At 37.0% G+C, this 16,389-nt stretch overlaps 2 protein-coding genes across 2 annotated transcripts in view; both read right to left on the bottom strand.

Annotated features, from left to right (window-relative positions):
- The window catches only part of LOC127969223 (anthrax toxin receptor 1-like), a 28,835-nt gene extending 22,794 nt beyond the window's left edge, over positions 1 to 6,041 (bottom strand). Inside the window, exon 1 of the mRNA XM_052571044.1 lies at positions 5,481 to 6,041. Coding sequence (XP_052427004.1) covers positions 5,481 to 5,626 — 146 coding nt within the window. The 5' untranslated portion in view covers positions 5,627 to 6,041. The remainder of the gene's footprint in view (positions 1 to 5,480) is intronic.
- Positions 6,042 to 9,692: 3,651 nt separating this feature from the next.
- Positions 9,693 to 13,214, bottom strand: rbp3 (retinol binding protein 3). Its single transcript, XM_052571043.1, has 4 exons — positions 11,799 to 13,214; positions 11,531 to 11,712; positions 11,294 to 11,436; positions 9,693 to 10,465 (listed from the first exon to the last, which is right to left on the bottom strand). The coding sequence occupies exons 1-4, from the start codon at positions 12,984 to 12,986 to the stop codon at positions 10,140 to 10,142; spliced, it is 1,839 nt and encodes a 612-aa protein (XP_052427003.1). The 5' UTR covers positions 12,987 to 13,214; the 3' UTR covers positions 9,693 to 10,139.
- Positions 13,215 to 16,389: the final 3,175 nt, after the last annotated feature.

Below are 16,389 nucleotides of genomic sequence, written 5' to 3'. Positions count from 1 at the left end.
GTGGAGAGAACTAAATTAAAGTAGATTTTTGCTGGAATGTAAAAAAAAAAAAAAAAAAAATCTGTGCAACACGTATTGGGAATAATTGCGATTTCTAAATGATTCTGAAAGAACTCTCTACCGTGCACTAAGGCTGAATTTATTTGACTAAAAACACAGTAAAAACTGTAACATTGTGACTATATAAAATACATGCTAACTATTTTAATATATTAGAAAATGTAATTTATATCTGTATTGGCAAAGCTGTATTTTCAGCATCATTACTGCAGTTTTCATTGTCAATTTTTACAGAAATCAAATTAAATTAAATGAAGGAAAACAGTTTCACAATATTACTGTTCACACTATATTTTTGATCAAATAAATGCAGCTTTGGTGAGTTGATAAGATGTATCTTTCAATGCAACTTTTACCCTTCAAAAACATAAAACAATTTAATTATTCCAATATTTTGAAACTGTTGCACATATCTATTTGACTCAACTCTCCCTGTAAGACAAGAAAAACGCATCTCAAATGAACTGATTTTTATTGTTTTTAATAAAATATTCCTTCTTAAAAAGCTGTTTGTGTTCCTTCAGAGAAACGCTAAGCTGCTGAATCCTGAAGGAGGGTGATGAATGCTCTCGGAGCGCTCTTTCTGGAACGGAGTGGGTGGAAGATGTTTTTATAACACCGTCAACAAGAGACGGGGCCAGCTCATAGCCAGCACACTCTGAAACTGCAAAACAGAGGTGAACGCTGGAGAGAACATGCAGGTCATGCGAAGGACTTCAGGTTTCTGAACATCACAATAGACGTTGTTTGTGTTGGAAGCAGGACTTTCTTGAGGTAACAGCGATCATGGGATTGGTGCCTAGCTTGCAGATTTCTCACCTGTGCAAACAGTGTTAGCAAAGGAAGTGGTGTATTCTCAAGTGAGATCCTTGATGAGAAATGTTGCGGTGCCCTCCTTTGATCTCATTTTAATGATGGGTTATGCTAAACCATAAAGAGCCAGCGGGATTTCAACTCTGAAGATGATCCTAGTTCACAAAGAGATCTGCAAACAGCGACGTCATCTTTTAAATGACCCCCAAAACTCTTGTTTTGCTACAGTTACACAACTCTTCGTATATAATTGCACATATGTTAAGACACGTGAAAGTCATTGCGATTTGACTTAACAAGAGCCAAGACAGGAAGACTCGGTGGAGTAATATTTGGAGGAGGGATAATTAGAAAAGTGTGTTGCTCTCACAGTTCCCATCTGCTCTGAGATCAGCCTTCCCTCGAGATCCAATCCTAAACTTCTTAGACTTCTCCTATCTGCGTTTCTGCCAGAACCAGAAACCAAAACACAGCTCATAGAAAGCTGTCAAGTGCAGTTACCTGCTGGCGTTTCAGATTAAAGGGCTTTGTGAAGCACTAATAATAATGTTTACAGAGGAGACCAGCAAACGCGACTCGGTTTAGCTTTCTGTAGAGTCAGCATTAGCTCCCCTTCTTCCTGCTTTGTAATAAAGGCATGGTAAGAATATTATGGTGATGTTTTAATGGCTCCTCTGGGTCTTCAAACATCTTCTAGGCCTAGAGCAGTTTAACAGAACAAGTCTGGAGGATCTCTCAGTGTTTATAAACTGACTAAAAAAACATTTTGTAATAGTACATATCACATATTTAAATAAGTAGAGTGCGGTGAGGTTTTTGTGACACTCCTAGACTCCTAGACTCGGTAAACAACAAATAAATCACAATTCAGATCTTTATTATCACTTAGTACTTGCTTCCTGTGAGTCGTTTTGTCAGCTGACATCTGGACAACATTGGCTCACATTGGGAAGACTTACCTATACATACAGTTTCCAGCTAAAAATGATCACTAGTGGCAGTCCAGGTCCTTATATTTGGCTTTTCTTACGTGGTAAACTTGCTCAGTAGCGCACCCGGTACATCATTATTCTAGTGATGTGAATCTCTCTCGTACAACACAAGTCATGATAAAAGAGCTCAAAGACTTGTAGAAGCATAATAAAAAGATGTGTGTTTTACTGTCAGACAAAGTAAAGACAAAATACTACCTTTGCATCTATGTGTAGGTATAGAGTATGTGTATTTGTGAAAAAAAGCAGAAAACATCACTGCATGGGGTAAATCAAGATAGCAATGATGAAATCATTCTCTACTCATACATGTTTGCAGACTTTGGGTTGTCTGACATGATTTGGGAAAGAGGAGGTGTAGTTGAAAGAATGGGAGTGGGTCTAATTCCCTGGCCAAGTAGTTAGCAAACAGCTGGGTTTGGTTGTTGGAGTGGTATTCAGAATCCAAAGCTTCTTCTAGTTTTTTTTTTTTGTTGTTTTTTACAATAAATCTGGATTAGAAGCTCTGGAAATGGTAATGTGTTAAGAAAAACAAAAACTCAGAAATGATTGCAATTGTACAATCTGGTTAATGCATCCCATTCTGTGATGATGACTCCAGCTTAATCGAAAAAACATTTTAGTTTCTAAACTTTTTTTATTTTTTATTATCTGTGCTGGGAATTTGAGTGTACGATTCAGAATTTCTCGATTTAGTCTTGCAATTTTCAGTGGTCTGAGAACACAAGTTTTCTGCATATCCGAATACTTTTTATGCCCTCGGTAAACTTCACAGCAGTTTCTGGTCTGCATCCAGACAGGAGATTTCTGGTGTGTGATAACATTTAACTAGGAATGCATGTCTCCTAAAACTGTTCCAGGAGCTTTCCCCGGTAGGTAGAGCTGAATTTGGGTGTATTAGTTGGGAAACTTGACATGGCTGTCAGAGAATCCTTGGCACACGACAGCTGTTATTCTGGCTGTTTTAAAACAGATGACTCAACTCCTGGATCATCTCAAACTAAACAACAGTTAAGAGGAACCAAAACTATGATTTATACAGTGATGTTTCAAAACTATCATAAAGATGAAGTAAATCAGACCGCAATATATGTCCAGACATTGTTTATGGACAAAGACTGTATTCAACAATTACCAATACCAAGAGTCATGTGATCAGAGGGATAAAGAGAGACAGCTTAAAATGCATTGGCCAGAAACTCAAACGACAAGCTCTTTGACAAGGACAATTTGACATGGTCTTCAATGGGATCCAATGCTATGTTATTTTGCTCTTTATTGCCTTCCCTTTATTTAAGTATTTGGCAGATGCCCTAATCTCAAGTGGCTTACATTGCATTTCAAGTGTGGATCCGATTCAATTCAATAATTCAATGGGAATCAAATCCATGACCTTGGAGTTGTTAATGCAATACTCTACTGTTTGAGCTACACAAATGCATAATATGGACAAAAACCTTTACAAAACATCGTTTGTGTTTCACAGAAGAAAGCAAGTCAGGTTTGGAATGACATGAGGGTGAGTAAATGATGAGCAAACCTTCATTTTTAGACAAGTTCTCTTTTTAAATGGCACCGGCAAACAACTGTACTGTGCAAATTGCAGACTTAGCATTCCCACGGACAGTTTCTTTGTTTTATTCCACTTGTTAAACAGCAGGCCATGATCTGGTGGACTGGTTCTGAATCATTACTCAAGGCTGAGACTTCCCAGAAAGCTTTTGGGCCACATGAAAGCAGAAGTGGAAGCAATGATGCCAGGCTTGAAGAACAATCGTGAAGTCAATTTACGTAATCATTTCTATGAATCTGGCCCTTTTTAGCCCCACATTATCTTTTTATATAACCAATATTCCACTGATTTGCTGGGACTTTCCACAATGATATGCAGCAAATTTACTTTTAGGAAAGAGGATATTTAACTTTAATTATCTGGTCAGTCTGTCTGTGTTGGTCAGTGGTAATTGTTTTAGATTTTTAAAGGCTAAAGATGTCAGACTTTAGAGTTAGGGTTAGGTACCTGATTAAAAAAAAAAATCATTGTGAGGTTGTCATGAGATTAATTATTTTCGACAGATAAACATTCAAATTCCTCGAAAACATATCTAGGATTGCCTTTTCTCAGAATAAGTGCACCTGAAGCCAAACACTCTTGTGCAATACAGCTGTTGTTTGTGATGCTTCAACTTCAACTTATTTGGTGATAAAACAGTTACAGAAAAAATGAGCCTCTGTCCTCTATGCACGCAGTGATTAAAAATACTGAATAATGCATGCAGGAAATTACTTAAATTGTTGAAGCTGAAGGCTTGTAATGTTCTGAAAGGGCTGCAGATGTTTCACTAAATGTCAGTTTTTCCAAAGTCTGGAAAGTGAAAAAGGGGGGTGCTTGGGTTGGCTGGGTCTTTTGCCATTACATTATGAGAAAAACTGGGTGGAAGAGGACCCTGCATGAATTACACAGTTTTACTCAGCTGATCAGTTCCAGAACATGTTGCATGACACATGAGAATCCAATGACAGAAAGCACACAGGATTTATAGTGCATCTGATGGTTTCTAATGTTTTCACTGCTCATTTTATCCACTATGACCTCAAACATGTCTTCTCTTTATGACAGCTGCACATGCTAAACTTCTGACACATGATCAAACTACATCACTATGCTTTCATCAAAGTGCCTTGAACAATAAGGTACTATTAAAACAATCTAACCCATCTAAACAAATAAATATGAGACACCTTTTCTCATGAGACCAGTACTGTTTCAGACACCACACAAAACCATAACAGCATATGTGATAGTAAAGACAAACTAGGTTTTGCTCAACTCACAATTTCCACCAATTACGACTTCGATCCTAATGAACTTACGTTCTACATCGAAATATTGTGACTTGATTACATACTGACTTACTGACCATATCATTCTGCAATGCATTCAGAAAGGTGTTTTACACAAATAAACGTGTAATAAGACTAAGCATCCTGTAAAGAATCTTCCCAGACAAACTGTGGGAAAGGATGTTGCTTTTCCGGGTCTGTTTAACAATGGAAAAGGATTAGAGGCAGGAAAAGAGAAGCACAGAGGAATGAAATTGTGCTTATTCAGCAGACTTCACATCTTTACACATAACAACAAGTCGACACAATCAAAATAAACCGGATGACTTCTGTTAAACACTCATTGGTAGTGTATGCATTGTCATTGTCTCTCGCTCTTCCTTGAACTCTGACTGAACCCAGCCAAGTGATACCAATGCACATCTGGTGAATATCTGTTTTGGTGATGCAGAAGGTGACAAATTTGGGGAAAAGATGGAGGATGTGAATGGAAATGTACTGGCCTACTTTATCCAGGCAGAATCTCTCAGTGTGGAAAACAGAAGAACCACAGCCCACAAAACATCTACACTTCATACAGATGTGATTGACAGGTTTATGATGCATACCAGCTGTTAGAGCAAAGAGATTTAGAGATAGAACTTACAGACTGACTTTCTTTTACGTTTAGACAGAGAGAGAGAGAGAGAGAGAGAGAGAGAGAGAGAGAGAGACTGGATTCTTTGTTCAAAAAACAGTGTGCAAGTCGATTGAATTGTAAGAGTTACTTACTTGTCAAGGACAAAATACAAGTCGAAGGCGCCCTGACAGGATCTCTCCTCCTCCACATCTTCTTGTGCTCTCGCAGACGGAAGCGCGAGCAACAAAAGTCCAAAGAAAAGTAGACCAAGAGACGCTTTCAGTGCTGAACTCGCCATCGTTTCTTACTGCAAACACATCAATCCTCAAGACAGCCGACGGCCATTCACATTATCCCCAATGCTGAGGATGCACACACAAAAGAAGAGGAGTTTCGCGGATGTTGACTCAGTCCTCACTCACATCAGTCTGAAACCTGTAACTCCACGCTGGAGAACAGCTGCTTCCAAAGTGTACTGCACAGAAAGCCGACGTCCAGGGAAAACACCACGAAAACACTTCCAGAGTGTCTGTTTAGTTGTCTTTATATAGAATACTGGGCGGTTTGTTGTTCGGGGGGTTTGGAGAACTGTTGCTGCACTGATGCACGTGTTTAAAGCCCCGATGTGTTGTGATGTTTGATGTTATGTGCAGAGCAAAGACGCAGTCGTCTGAGAGAAGAGTCCCGGCTCAGAGCTGAGGAGGAGGACATGGTGTCATATTTCTACCCTTGGAGAAAAAAAAAATGAAAATGGGTCAGTTTCTTCTCTGCTCCTTGAAGGTTTCCTCCCTTCCTTTGGAAAAGCAAAATATACGGGTTAGGCAATGTTTTTGCGCTTTTCTCCTAATGTTGAGGAAGTACATTAATAAACTAGAATAGATTTATCCAAAGCGATTTACAGAAGCAATCAAAACCAACACAAGACAAATAAACTGCATGTGCTATCACAAGAAATATATATGAACTGTATAGCCTACAGTATACACACACACACACAAACACACATACAAAGAAAACAAGTCGAATAGAAAAATAATATAGAAAGCTAACGTTATAGAGTTTTTTATTTATTTAAGAAAAACAATTAATGTATTATTGTTTCTATTTTATTTATTTTATAGGTGTTTTATGTGTATTATTTAATTTAGGTCATTTGAGCAGTTTACATCGTTTACACCAGTAGTTTGTGTTAGGGTGGATTAGGGTAATGTGGGACACTTTTAGCTATTTTGACTTTATTTGCCAAAATCAACATTGTTATATCATTATGAAATCCCCAAGATCTTCCCTATCTAAATCAGAAGAAAATTTTGAGAAATTGCAATTAAAGGGGAAATGGCACATTAGTGCTCCTTGTGCTAAAAGTTTAGGAATTTGTGGATTTTCTAATGTGGGACGGCTCATGATCAGATCTGGGACACTATGTTTTGGCTTATAGTCAATTTTTTTTATTTTTTTACAAAGTCAACTTCAGATTTAACACTCGTGGTTAAATGTGCAAACCCGTTTGCTTCATTCATTTAGTAGTCCTGCAGTGTGTTTGTTCTCTTCATAAGTCTAAAAAAAGTAACCTATATGTTCATTTATGGAATGTTGAATACAATTTTATAACATAAATCTTATATTATTTAAAACAATTTATTATTTTATTATTTACAACAATAATTATAGCCATATAATGAAGCCAAAAATGTAAAATTGAACTTAATAAAGATAACAAAATAATTGAATAAACAATTTTTGTTAAGATGTCAAATTTGCAACATGGAATGACTTTAAAATGGTGATTAAACTTCAATAAACTTCTAATATTAAATGTCTTTTTTTTTTTTTTTTTTTTTGTTATGTTAAAAGCACTTCATAACAGAAATAATCAGTCCTGGGCAGATCCCATTGTCCTTTTATTGCTAAATTGTGAATCTGGATCTTATATCAAATAATATTGCTCTGTTATAAGCCCCAAATTGGACACAATTACTTGTGTGGCATTTAACTTTTTTTAATTCACATTTGATCAGTTGAATAACATGGTATATTTTACTTTCCCACATTAGTCAAAACATGCTGTGCCACTTTTGAAGCATCCTTTTCTAAAGTGGGACAACAGAGATTTCTTTAAATAGAAATTATTCTTTACACATTTTAAGAATATTATTGCAAAATTTTATGTATAAATTCCTCACAAATATTATTTGATAACAATTTAAAACCAAAAATCATGGAAGTCGACCAAAACTAGCTAATCAAATCCCAATTGGAATGCAAATATTCAATAAAAAACATGCCCAGTAAAGACAGTGATACAGTCAGGATGCTCCAGATTTCCTTTAAAGGTCCCCTGAAGTGCCTTGAAACACATAGTAACATAATTTAAACTTGAACAGGAAGAGAGGGCAGGACATACACACACACACACACACACACACACACACACACACACACACACACACACACACACACACACACACACACACACATATATATATATATATATATATATATATATATATATATATATATATATATATATTTATATATATATATATATATATATATATATATATATATATATATATATATATATATTTATATATATATATATATATATATATATATATATATATATATAAGCCCCGCCCCCTTTCAAAAATAGCCAATCTGCTCGGGCCAATAATATTTAAATATTGACTCCTAATTTGAGTACATTACAACAAAAACAATACCTCTGTAACAATACCAAGTTTTTGCAATCAAATTTTTTTTTTTTTTTTTTTTTTTTTTTTATCAGTGAAATTTTAAGTTGAAGGATCCAGTAAACGAATGATTTCAAACTAAGTTCAAAACAGCTACAGAGGAAACCTGACCGACTTCATTAGAGATTGATCAGAGTTACACCAGAATTATTATTTTCAGCTTGCATTTGGCTTAAAAGCAGGAGTGTTTTACAATGGACGCTGCTGAAGCCTGAAGGTGATTTTAGATTCTGAATGGATCTGTACAGAAGCTTGTAGAGTCAGGTCAAGGCAGTAGTTTAGTCATCTTTTGGCATCTCCTTGTGGTCCTGTTTGATATCGCAGCTTGTCTAGTGCTTAACTCCAATAAAAATACTTTTATACAAACAATTTTATATGTTGCACTATATAGTATATAAATAAACTGTAAAAGGTATTGGGGAAGTAGGGGCTTATACGTACGTAAGTAAATATATAAAAGGACGAGGCGATTCAAGCTAAGGATTCGTTCATCAAAAGGGGCGTGTTTCTTCAGAAGTCAGTTCACGGCCAGCCCCCAAATTACATCCGCTCCTGCTGCAGTTTGGCGCCACGCGCGTTTATAACGGAGAAATAAATTAATTTGCTTAAAAGATTTGTTAATAAAACACGAACAAAACAACACACCACCACCTGCTGAAGCCAATATAAAACCGAAATGCAAGGTAATACTGTGGTAATACTAATAGAAAAAAGTGATAGATAATAGCTATTTTGTACGGAACCATGTTTAGTCTACATCTGTAAAATATTACAGCTGAATTCTCAAATGACTAAATAACTTAAATGTCATAATGTTTTGAAGAAAAGTGTTTAGACGGGTGATTGGCAATTTTTTTTTTTTTTTTTTAATTTAGCAGATTTGATGCTGGCTAAGCTATTACTGATATTGTTATGCTGAATATTAGATGGTATATCGTCTTGGCCAGTTGCTCTTATGGAAATTAACCATATTTTTAAAAAAAAATATTCGTAGTAAAACGATGGTAATAGCATCCAAACATGGTTACTACACTTTTACTATAATTAAACCATGCGTAATTTTCCTAAGGGAGAGCAGTGTATGAAAGACTGATCAAAACCAGCATGACTGTGCTCAACACATACCTAAACCTAACTGGTTGTTCATTATGAAGGAACACAAAGCTTATATTGCAGTCCATTTTTATTGTTGAATTGTATGGAGGATAATATTTATCATCCAGTAAATCCTGTTTTCAACAGGTGCTGCACAATTGTAATTTTAATATGATAGTGGATGATCTTTGGCCAACTGATAAAGAAGATGTGCTGCCATCATCTGAATCTTTGCTGATAACTTCTGAAAGAAAAGGTTTAGTAAACACGTGTATAAAAATAGTGTGTAATGATGACCTCAAGTAAGCAAAAAGTGGATTTTGACTTACCAAATATGAACATTGTTTTTGTTGTGTGGGTGAGCGGATAAACAGAGGTAAATAATCTGATCAAGATAATCTGGAAAAATCTTTCAGAAACACAAGTATGTCTGCAATTGGTTTATGTTTGTTAAACCCGTTTTACCTCAGTTGTAAGGAATTTTTGATTTAATCTTTAAAACACATTACAATTAGAACAGTTTCCATGTGGTTTTTATTACATTTTATCATTTGGTTTCAATATAACGCAATTTTCTCCAGTTATACTGAAAACGATTCAAGTTGCTTTTGAAACAAGACGTTTACAACGCAAGCATAAACAAATTTAATCTGCACAAAGGAAACTAGTTCACAAAGAACCAGACACGTATATTCATAAATTCAGAACAGGCCTAATCTGAATATTACTTTGATAACATTGACTTCATTATTCTCCACCACGTATGCTTAAGAGAATGCATGCTTTGGGTTAGAAATAATTCAGAAAAAAAGAGAAGGGATAGAAAAATGCGCTTTCTAAACATTACCTTAAATATCTACAGTACTGTACACAGATTATGACAGTATCTTCACTACATGTCATCCTTCTAAATGACTAATTTTCAGTATCATTCGACTTCCATACCAGGCCATGAAGAACAACTTATTTTTGGCCAGAAAAATGCTTATTGAGGATGCTCTTCGCTGTGTCGAGGGCGGCATCAGCGGGCACTGGAATGTGAGGAGCAATGCCAGCACCCTCCCAGGAAGGGCCCTGAGCAGTGTCTGAATGGCTGATTGGGATAGATAGAAAGATGTCGCTTTCACCAACACTGAAGGGCTCTGGGGGGTGGCAGCCTCCATGGGTTGTCTCTCCAATAATCATTGCACGTCCCAGCCTCTTCATGATAAAAACAAACTCCTCGGCGGCACCAGCGGTCACACCACTGGTGAGGACTAACACACTCTTTTTGCTGCCGAATCTCCTGCCTATAGAGAGTAGAAATGCACAGTTAATTTTGCAGTATTATGCAGTGGTGGCCAAAATTATGACAACACTAGTGTTTTCACCAGCTAAACAATGGTTTTAAATCAGTTTACGTTTCCAAACATTAATTTGGACATTAATTGTAATAATCCAGTGAGTTTTCATCATCAGTCAGTCTGAAGTGATATGAAGAAACAGAACAAACTGAGACAGACTCAATCCTGAAGAACTGTGTCTCCAAGACACTTTTTTGTTGACCCCAGATTGGGGTCACATTCTTTTCAGAAACAGAATCCACTTTGTCTTCAGCAGCTCAATTTTTGGGAGCAAATGACGACTGCTATGTTCATTATTACATCCAACAACAGAACACCTCAGTGGCTCAGGAGTCACTCTTGTCTACTTCTGCAGGAAGAGCTTTGCAGGAAGGTTTCTTGAAGCATCTTGGAGACACAGTTCTTCTGGATTGAGTTTCTCTCAGTTTGTTCTGTTTCTTTATGTAACTCAAGACAAAAGATGATGATGATCAGATCTATGAGTGGAGCACAAAAATCTCACTGGATTATTATAAACAAATGGAAAATGTATGTTTGAAAAAGTAAACCGATATTTCCTACTGACACACTACAGCAAAATATATAAATAACTGACATAAAACCATTCTTTAGCTGGTTAAAATACTAGTGTTCTAACCATTTTGGCCACCAAATATATGACATATTGGACACGGCACTTTTTGTATATAGATCAAACAATCTAAAGTAAAATGAAAAACATGTAAGGAATAATAGTGACAAAAAAAATCAAAACTTGTCAGTTTAGTAATGTACCAGTGAGTTGTGTAAGGGTCAGAAGATCTCTTGTGGTATTGGAGGGTCTGTCGTACACGTGGTCGAGCACAATCTGCTTGTCTTCGTCAAAGAAGTATGAGCAGAAGCCAGCAATGGAGGAGGTGGACCCACCAAGATTGTTCCTTAAAATATGGATGGTCATATCACATTATGGACTAACACTTCTGAAATTTGTACATATTCGGGCGACATACACATATCCAAGAGAATAATCACCTCAAATCAATGATCAGTGCGTCAGTATCGACCACTTTATTCCAGACGTGCTCCGCAATGATCTTAGCAACATGTTCAAAGTCTCCAAACATGTCAAAGCGAAGGTAACCAATGTTGTTTTCAAACACATCAGTGTGGAACGACACTTTGATGAGCTCAAGGAACATCTCAGGCGTGAGATTCTGGAATTTAAAAGACAGTTTAATTCATAATTTTGCCTCAACAACCAATGTATTGTTATATCTGATATTTTATGCCTAAGACTTACCTTTGGAGAAAGTGCGGGGATATTGCTGGTGGCCTTCAGACACTTGTCTCCTGACAGTTTTAGGAGGTCAGCAGAGAGCTTTGCTTCCAGTTCTTTCTTTGTGGGGATCAGGTTGTATTCCCCACTAGCTGCAACAGCTCTCAGCTTCTCAGCAACAAAGTCCCCGATGCTCGGAAATGCATAGTTGTCTGCAACCAGTTCGGCTGCCGCTTGAACCAACCCTGGGATTTCAGCACGGAGTTTAATGATTGCAATTGCAGCATCAAGGGCATCTTCTGCAGCAACTTCAACATCTGGTGCAACTCCATTGACCTCCCAGCTCTTGCCAGTGATGGGGTTAATAGACTTAGCAACAGGCACAGTCACATAGAAGTCCGTGTCACCCACCTTGATTTTGTTGATTTTTATACTTCCCCCAGCTGTGTTCTCCCCAACGATGGTGGCCCTTTTCAGGTTTTTAAGGCAGTATGCAACATCTTCTGCAATCCCAAGAGTATTCTTGCTTGTCAGAATGATCAAGGGTTTGGAGGTGCCATATCTTTTCCCCAATAGGGTTGGCATGGACCAAAGCTCTATGGTGACATCGGAGGTGCGATCGTACACAGAGTCAATGTGGATAAGAGGCTCAGGATCGGTGTAGTAGGACACGATGTATGGGATTCCAGACAGCTCACCGGTGATTGCACTGCGGAAGTCAAGAATCATGGCGGATGATGGGAGGATTTTATCCCAGATGTACTCCAGCAAAACAGGCCCAACTTTCTGAGCCATCTCCTCTCCAATGATGTGTTGGATCTTCAAGTAACCAATGTTACCATCCAGGACCTCAGCTTTGACAGTGCCTTTGATCATTTCGGCCAGTTGTTCTGGTGGGATGTCAGGCATAGCTGGGGGTTTTACAGGTTTGTAATCTGGCTCATATGTGACTTGCACTCTGGAATCAAAAATAGTTTGTTTAACCCCATCAGTCAGAACACTGGCAAGGGAGGCAGGATCTGAAATGCTGAGGATCTCCGTGTTATCACTTGCAGCGTCAATTGCCTCTTCCATGCCAGCAAGTTTTTCTGGTGAGCAGTAGTTGTCCATTAGAATTTTTGCCATATCCGAAATAAGTGTTGGAGAGAAATCACAGTGAGCCACATTGCTGGAGAACAGCAGCGATGCTAGTAGAAGTAAAGCTTGAGACATTTTGCTCTGATTTGGATTGATGCTAATATGGCGCAGCTGAACTGTCCTTCTGCAAGGAGGTTTGTTAACTGAGTCTGCTAACACCGTCAGGTTTCTGTTAACGCACGCATAAGAAGCTTTTCCTCACAATAAATCCTTAATCTCATTAGCAAGAGTTCTTCAGTTAGACAATAACAAGCTAAATATGGATGTTGCATAAACTACCAGTCCAAAAGTTTTTAAACAGTAAGATTTTTAATTTCCTAAATAAATCTCTTCTGCTCACCAAGTCGCACGTCCTGATTTTGCCAAGTTCGATGTGTTCCTAGGTCAACATATTTTGTTGACCCTGCAACAACATTTTACTCCAAAAATATATTATTAACCATATCCCTACACCTAAACCTAACCTTAACCATGAGTAATCCCTAAAATCAGAGGAAATGATAGATGAATGACACTGATGTACAAGCACCAAACACTGATTTTAAGCGTAAACTTCACAAAATCTATAAACTGGTTCTTCAAATCTGATTGGTTAATCACAATGTTATTCCAGGGTCAACAACGATGTTGTCCCAGGAACATGTCTCACTTGGTAAAATCAGGTTCTGCCACCAAGTCTGCATTTTTTGTATATATATATATATTGTATATTTAGAAAATAAATATTTTAGCTTTTTTAAATAAACGTTTTTTATGTGAATGTATTTTAAAATTGTATATTACTGTGATTTCAAAGCTGATTTTTTAGCATCATCAGTCACCGATCCTACAGAAATCATTCTATTATAACTATTATTAGGGGTTCAAGCACGCAGTGCTGAAACCCTATTGTATTTGTTAGGATTTTTATTAGGGGTTCAAGCACGCAGTGCTGAAACCCTATTGTAATTGTTAGGATTTTTATTATTATTAGGGGTTCAAGCACGCAGTGCTGAAACCCTCTTGTAATTGTTAGGATTTTTATTATTATTATTATTCTTCTGCCCTAGAACTGAACGTGCAGCCCAAACCGTAAGGCCTAGAGAGCTGAAATTTGGACAGATCGTAGAGCTCATTTTGGGGAGAACTTATCAAAGTCTCAGCCCAATCGGCCTAACGGGGGCGCTACAGCGCAAAAAACTAAAATTTTGGACATTTTTGGCCACAGATCGTAAACCGTTAGCCGTAGACTCAAAAACAAGGCATCGTTGCAATCCTTGGGTTAGCCCGAACAAAAGTGCACAGCTGCATTTTTTGCTCTACAACGCACCGTTTTCTCGCAAAATCGAGCTATATCCGAAACCTACTTTTGCGAACTAGTCCTAGGATTTTTAACCAATCGGAATCAAACCACTTCAGAAATATTCCCTGGACACTCAATATCAATAATTATCAAAAAAAAGTTGAAATTTCAATTCTTACGCGAAACAGTACACCAAAAAGCGTCTATGCTAACGTTAGCCAAATGCTATTTTGACTATAACTTTTGAACGGAATGAGATATCTTCACCAAACTTGGTACACATATGTATGAGCTCAATCTTTGGTCATACAAAAAAAATTGCGCATCTCTGCCACTTGGGGGCGCTATAAGATTGAAAAAACACATAAATGGCTATAACTAGGCAACCGTTGGCTCGATCGACTTGAAAATTGGTATGCAGTGTCTTGGTCTGAAGGGGCACAAGTACCTATGAGGACATTTGCATATCTCAAAAAAACATGGCCGCCATTGGCCAAACAATTTTAAGCACCTATTTGAAAGGGTTAATGGATGTTGATCGGAACAAAACTCGCTGGGTACGTTCAACTCATGAACCTTAAGGTCTGTAAGAATTTTGAAAGAAATCGGCCACTAGTTGGCGCTAACGAGTTTTATGGCTCTGTAATCACGTGGTGTTTCACATATCAACGAAATATGCATATCATTTGATAGATCTCCTCATAATGCACAACTTTGCCTCAAGAACCATTGCTGTCAATCAAATAGTTCAAATGTTATTCACAAATATGTTAAAAACCTACTTTTACGAACTAGTCCTAGGTTTTTTGTCCGATCGGAACCAAACCACTGCAGTAATATTCTGTGGACTCTCTAGATCAATAATTATCAAAAAAATGTTGAATTTTGTCCTTTGGTTAGCTGTAAAGGGGTAATTTAGTAAAAGGGGTGTGGCCAAACATACCCCAAAGCCTATAAAACCTAAACGAAAACTCAAAACTTTATGAAACTTCGTGGAATCATGTATCAGGTGACTCTTAACAAGCATGCAAAGTTTCATGGAGATCGGATCATAGGTGGCGCTATGACAGTTGAAAAAGCCTCAAAAACAAACATTTTCAATAGAAAATGATCACAATTTGTAGGACATGTTCATACATTCACACAAACACTAGATCTTCATATCATATGATAGATCTCCTCTTTGTGAACAACTTTGCCTCAAGGAGCGAAGATGTCAATCAAATCGTTCAATTGTTATTCACAAATATGTTAAAAACTTACTTTTGCGAACTAGTCCCAGATTTTTTACCCGATCGAAACCAAACCACTGCAGTAATTTTCTCTGGACTCTCTAGATCAATAATTATCAAAAAAAATGTTGAATTTTGTCCTTTGGTTAGCTTTAACTGGCTAAATTATAAAAGGGGCGTGACCAAAATACCCAAAAGCATATAAAACCTAAACGAAAACTCAAAACTTTATGAAACTTGGTGAAAACATGTAACAGGTGACTCTTAACAAGCATGCAAATTTTCATGGAGATCGGACCACAGGTGGCGCTATGACAGTAGAAAAGGTCTCAAAACATAAGATTGATATGGTAAATGGCCTCAAATTGTCTGAAAATGCTCATATATTCACATAAACACTAGATCTTCATATCATATGATAGATCTCCTCATTCTGAACAACTTTTGGGACCAATGTTGTCAATAAAGCTGTTAATTAAATATTGAAGATTATTTAAAAAAGTTACTTTGGCAAAGTAGTCCAAGGCTTTAAGCTGAAAATCAATAAAACCACTGAAGTACAATTCTCTAGACTCTGAAGGTCAATAATAATGAAAAACATGTTGAAAAATTGCATTTGGACAACTATAAACCAGTGATTGTATAATATGTTCTTTTCACAGTGTACACAAAGGCCTATTTATACAAACAGAAAGCCCACAAACTATCAAAACTGTGTAAAATAAAGCCTAATTTCATTCTAAACAAGCATGCAAAATTTAAGAGAGATTGGGCAAAAAACTTTACACTATAACAGTTATGTTTAAAAACAGTGTTGTTTGAGTAAATGCAACCACTAGATGGCAGCGGAAGACCACTAATGGGCTCATTCAGCAAATTGAAACAGTACTTTTGAGAAGATTTATGAATTCATGCCTAAACAATAAAAAAAAAAACACTGTTACAACATTTTAAATCTCACTGA

Source organism: Carassius gibelio, chromosome B12 (genome assembly GCF_023724105.1).
Source record: "Carassius gibelio isolate Cgi1373 ecotype wild population from Czech Republic chromosome B12, carGib1.2-hapl.c, whole genome shotgun sequence".
Lineage (NCBI taxonomy): Eukaryota > Metazoa > Chordata > Actinopteri > Cypriniformes > Cyprinidae > Carassius > Carassius gibelio.
Note: the sequence above shows the minus strand (reverse complement) of the source record. Positions and strands in the feature narration are given on the sequence as shown.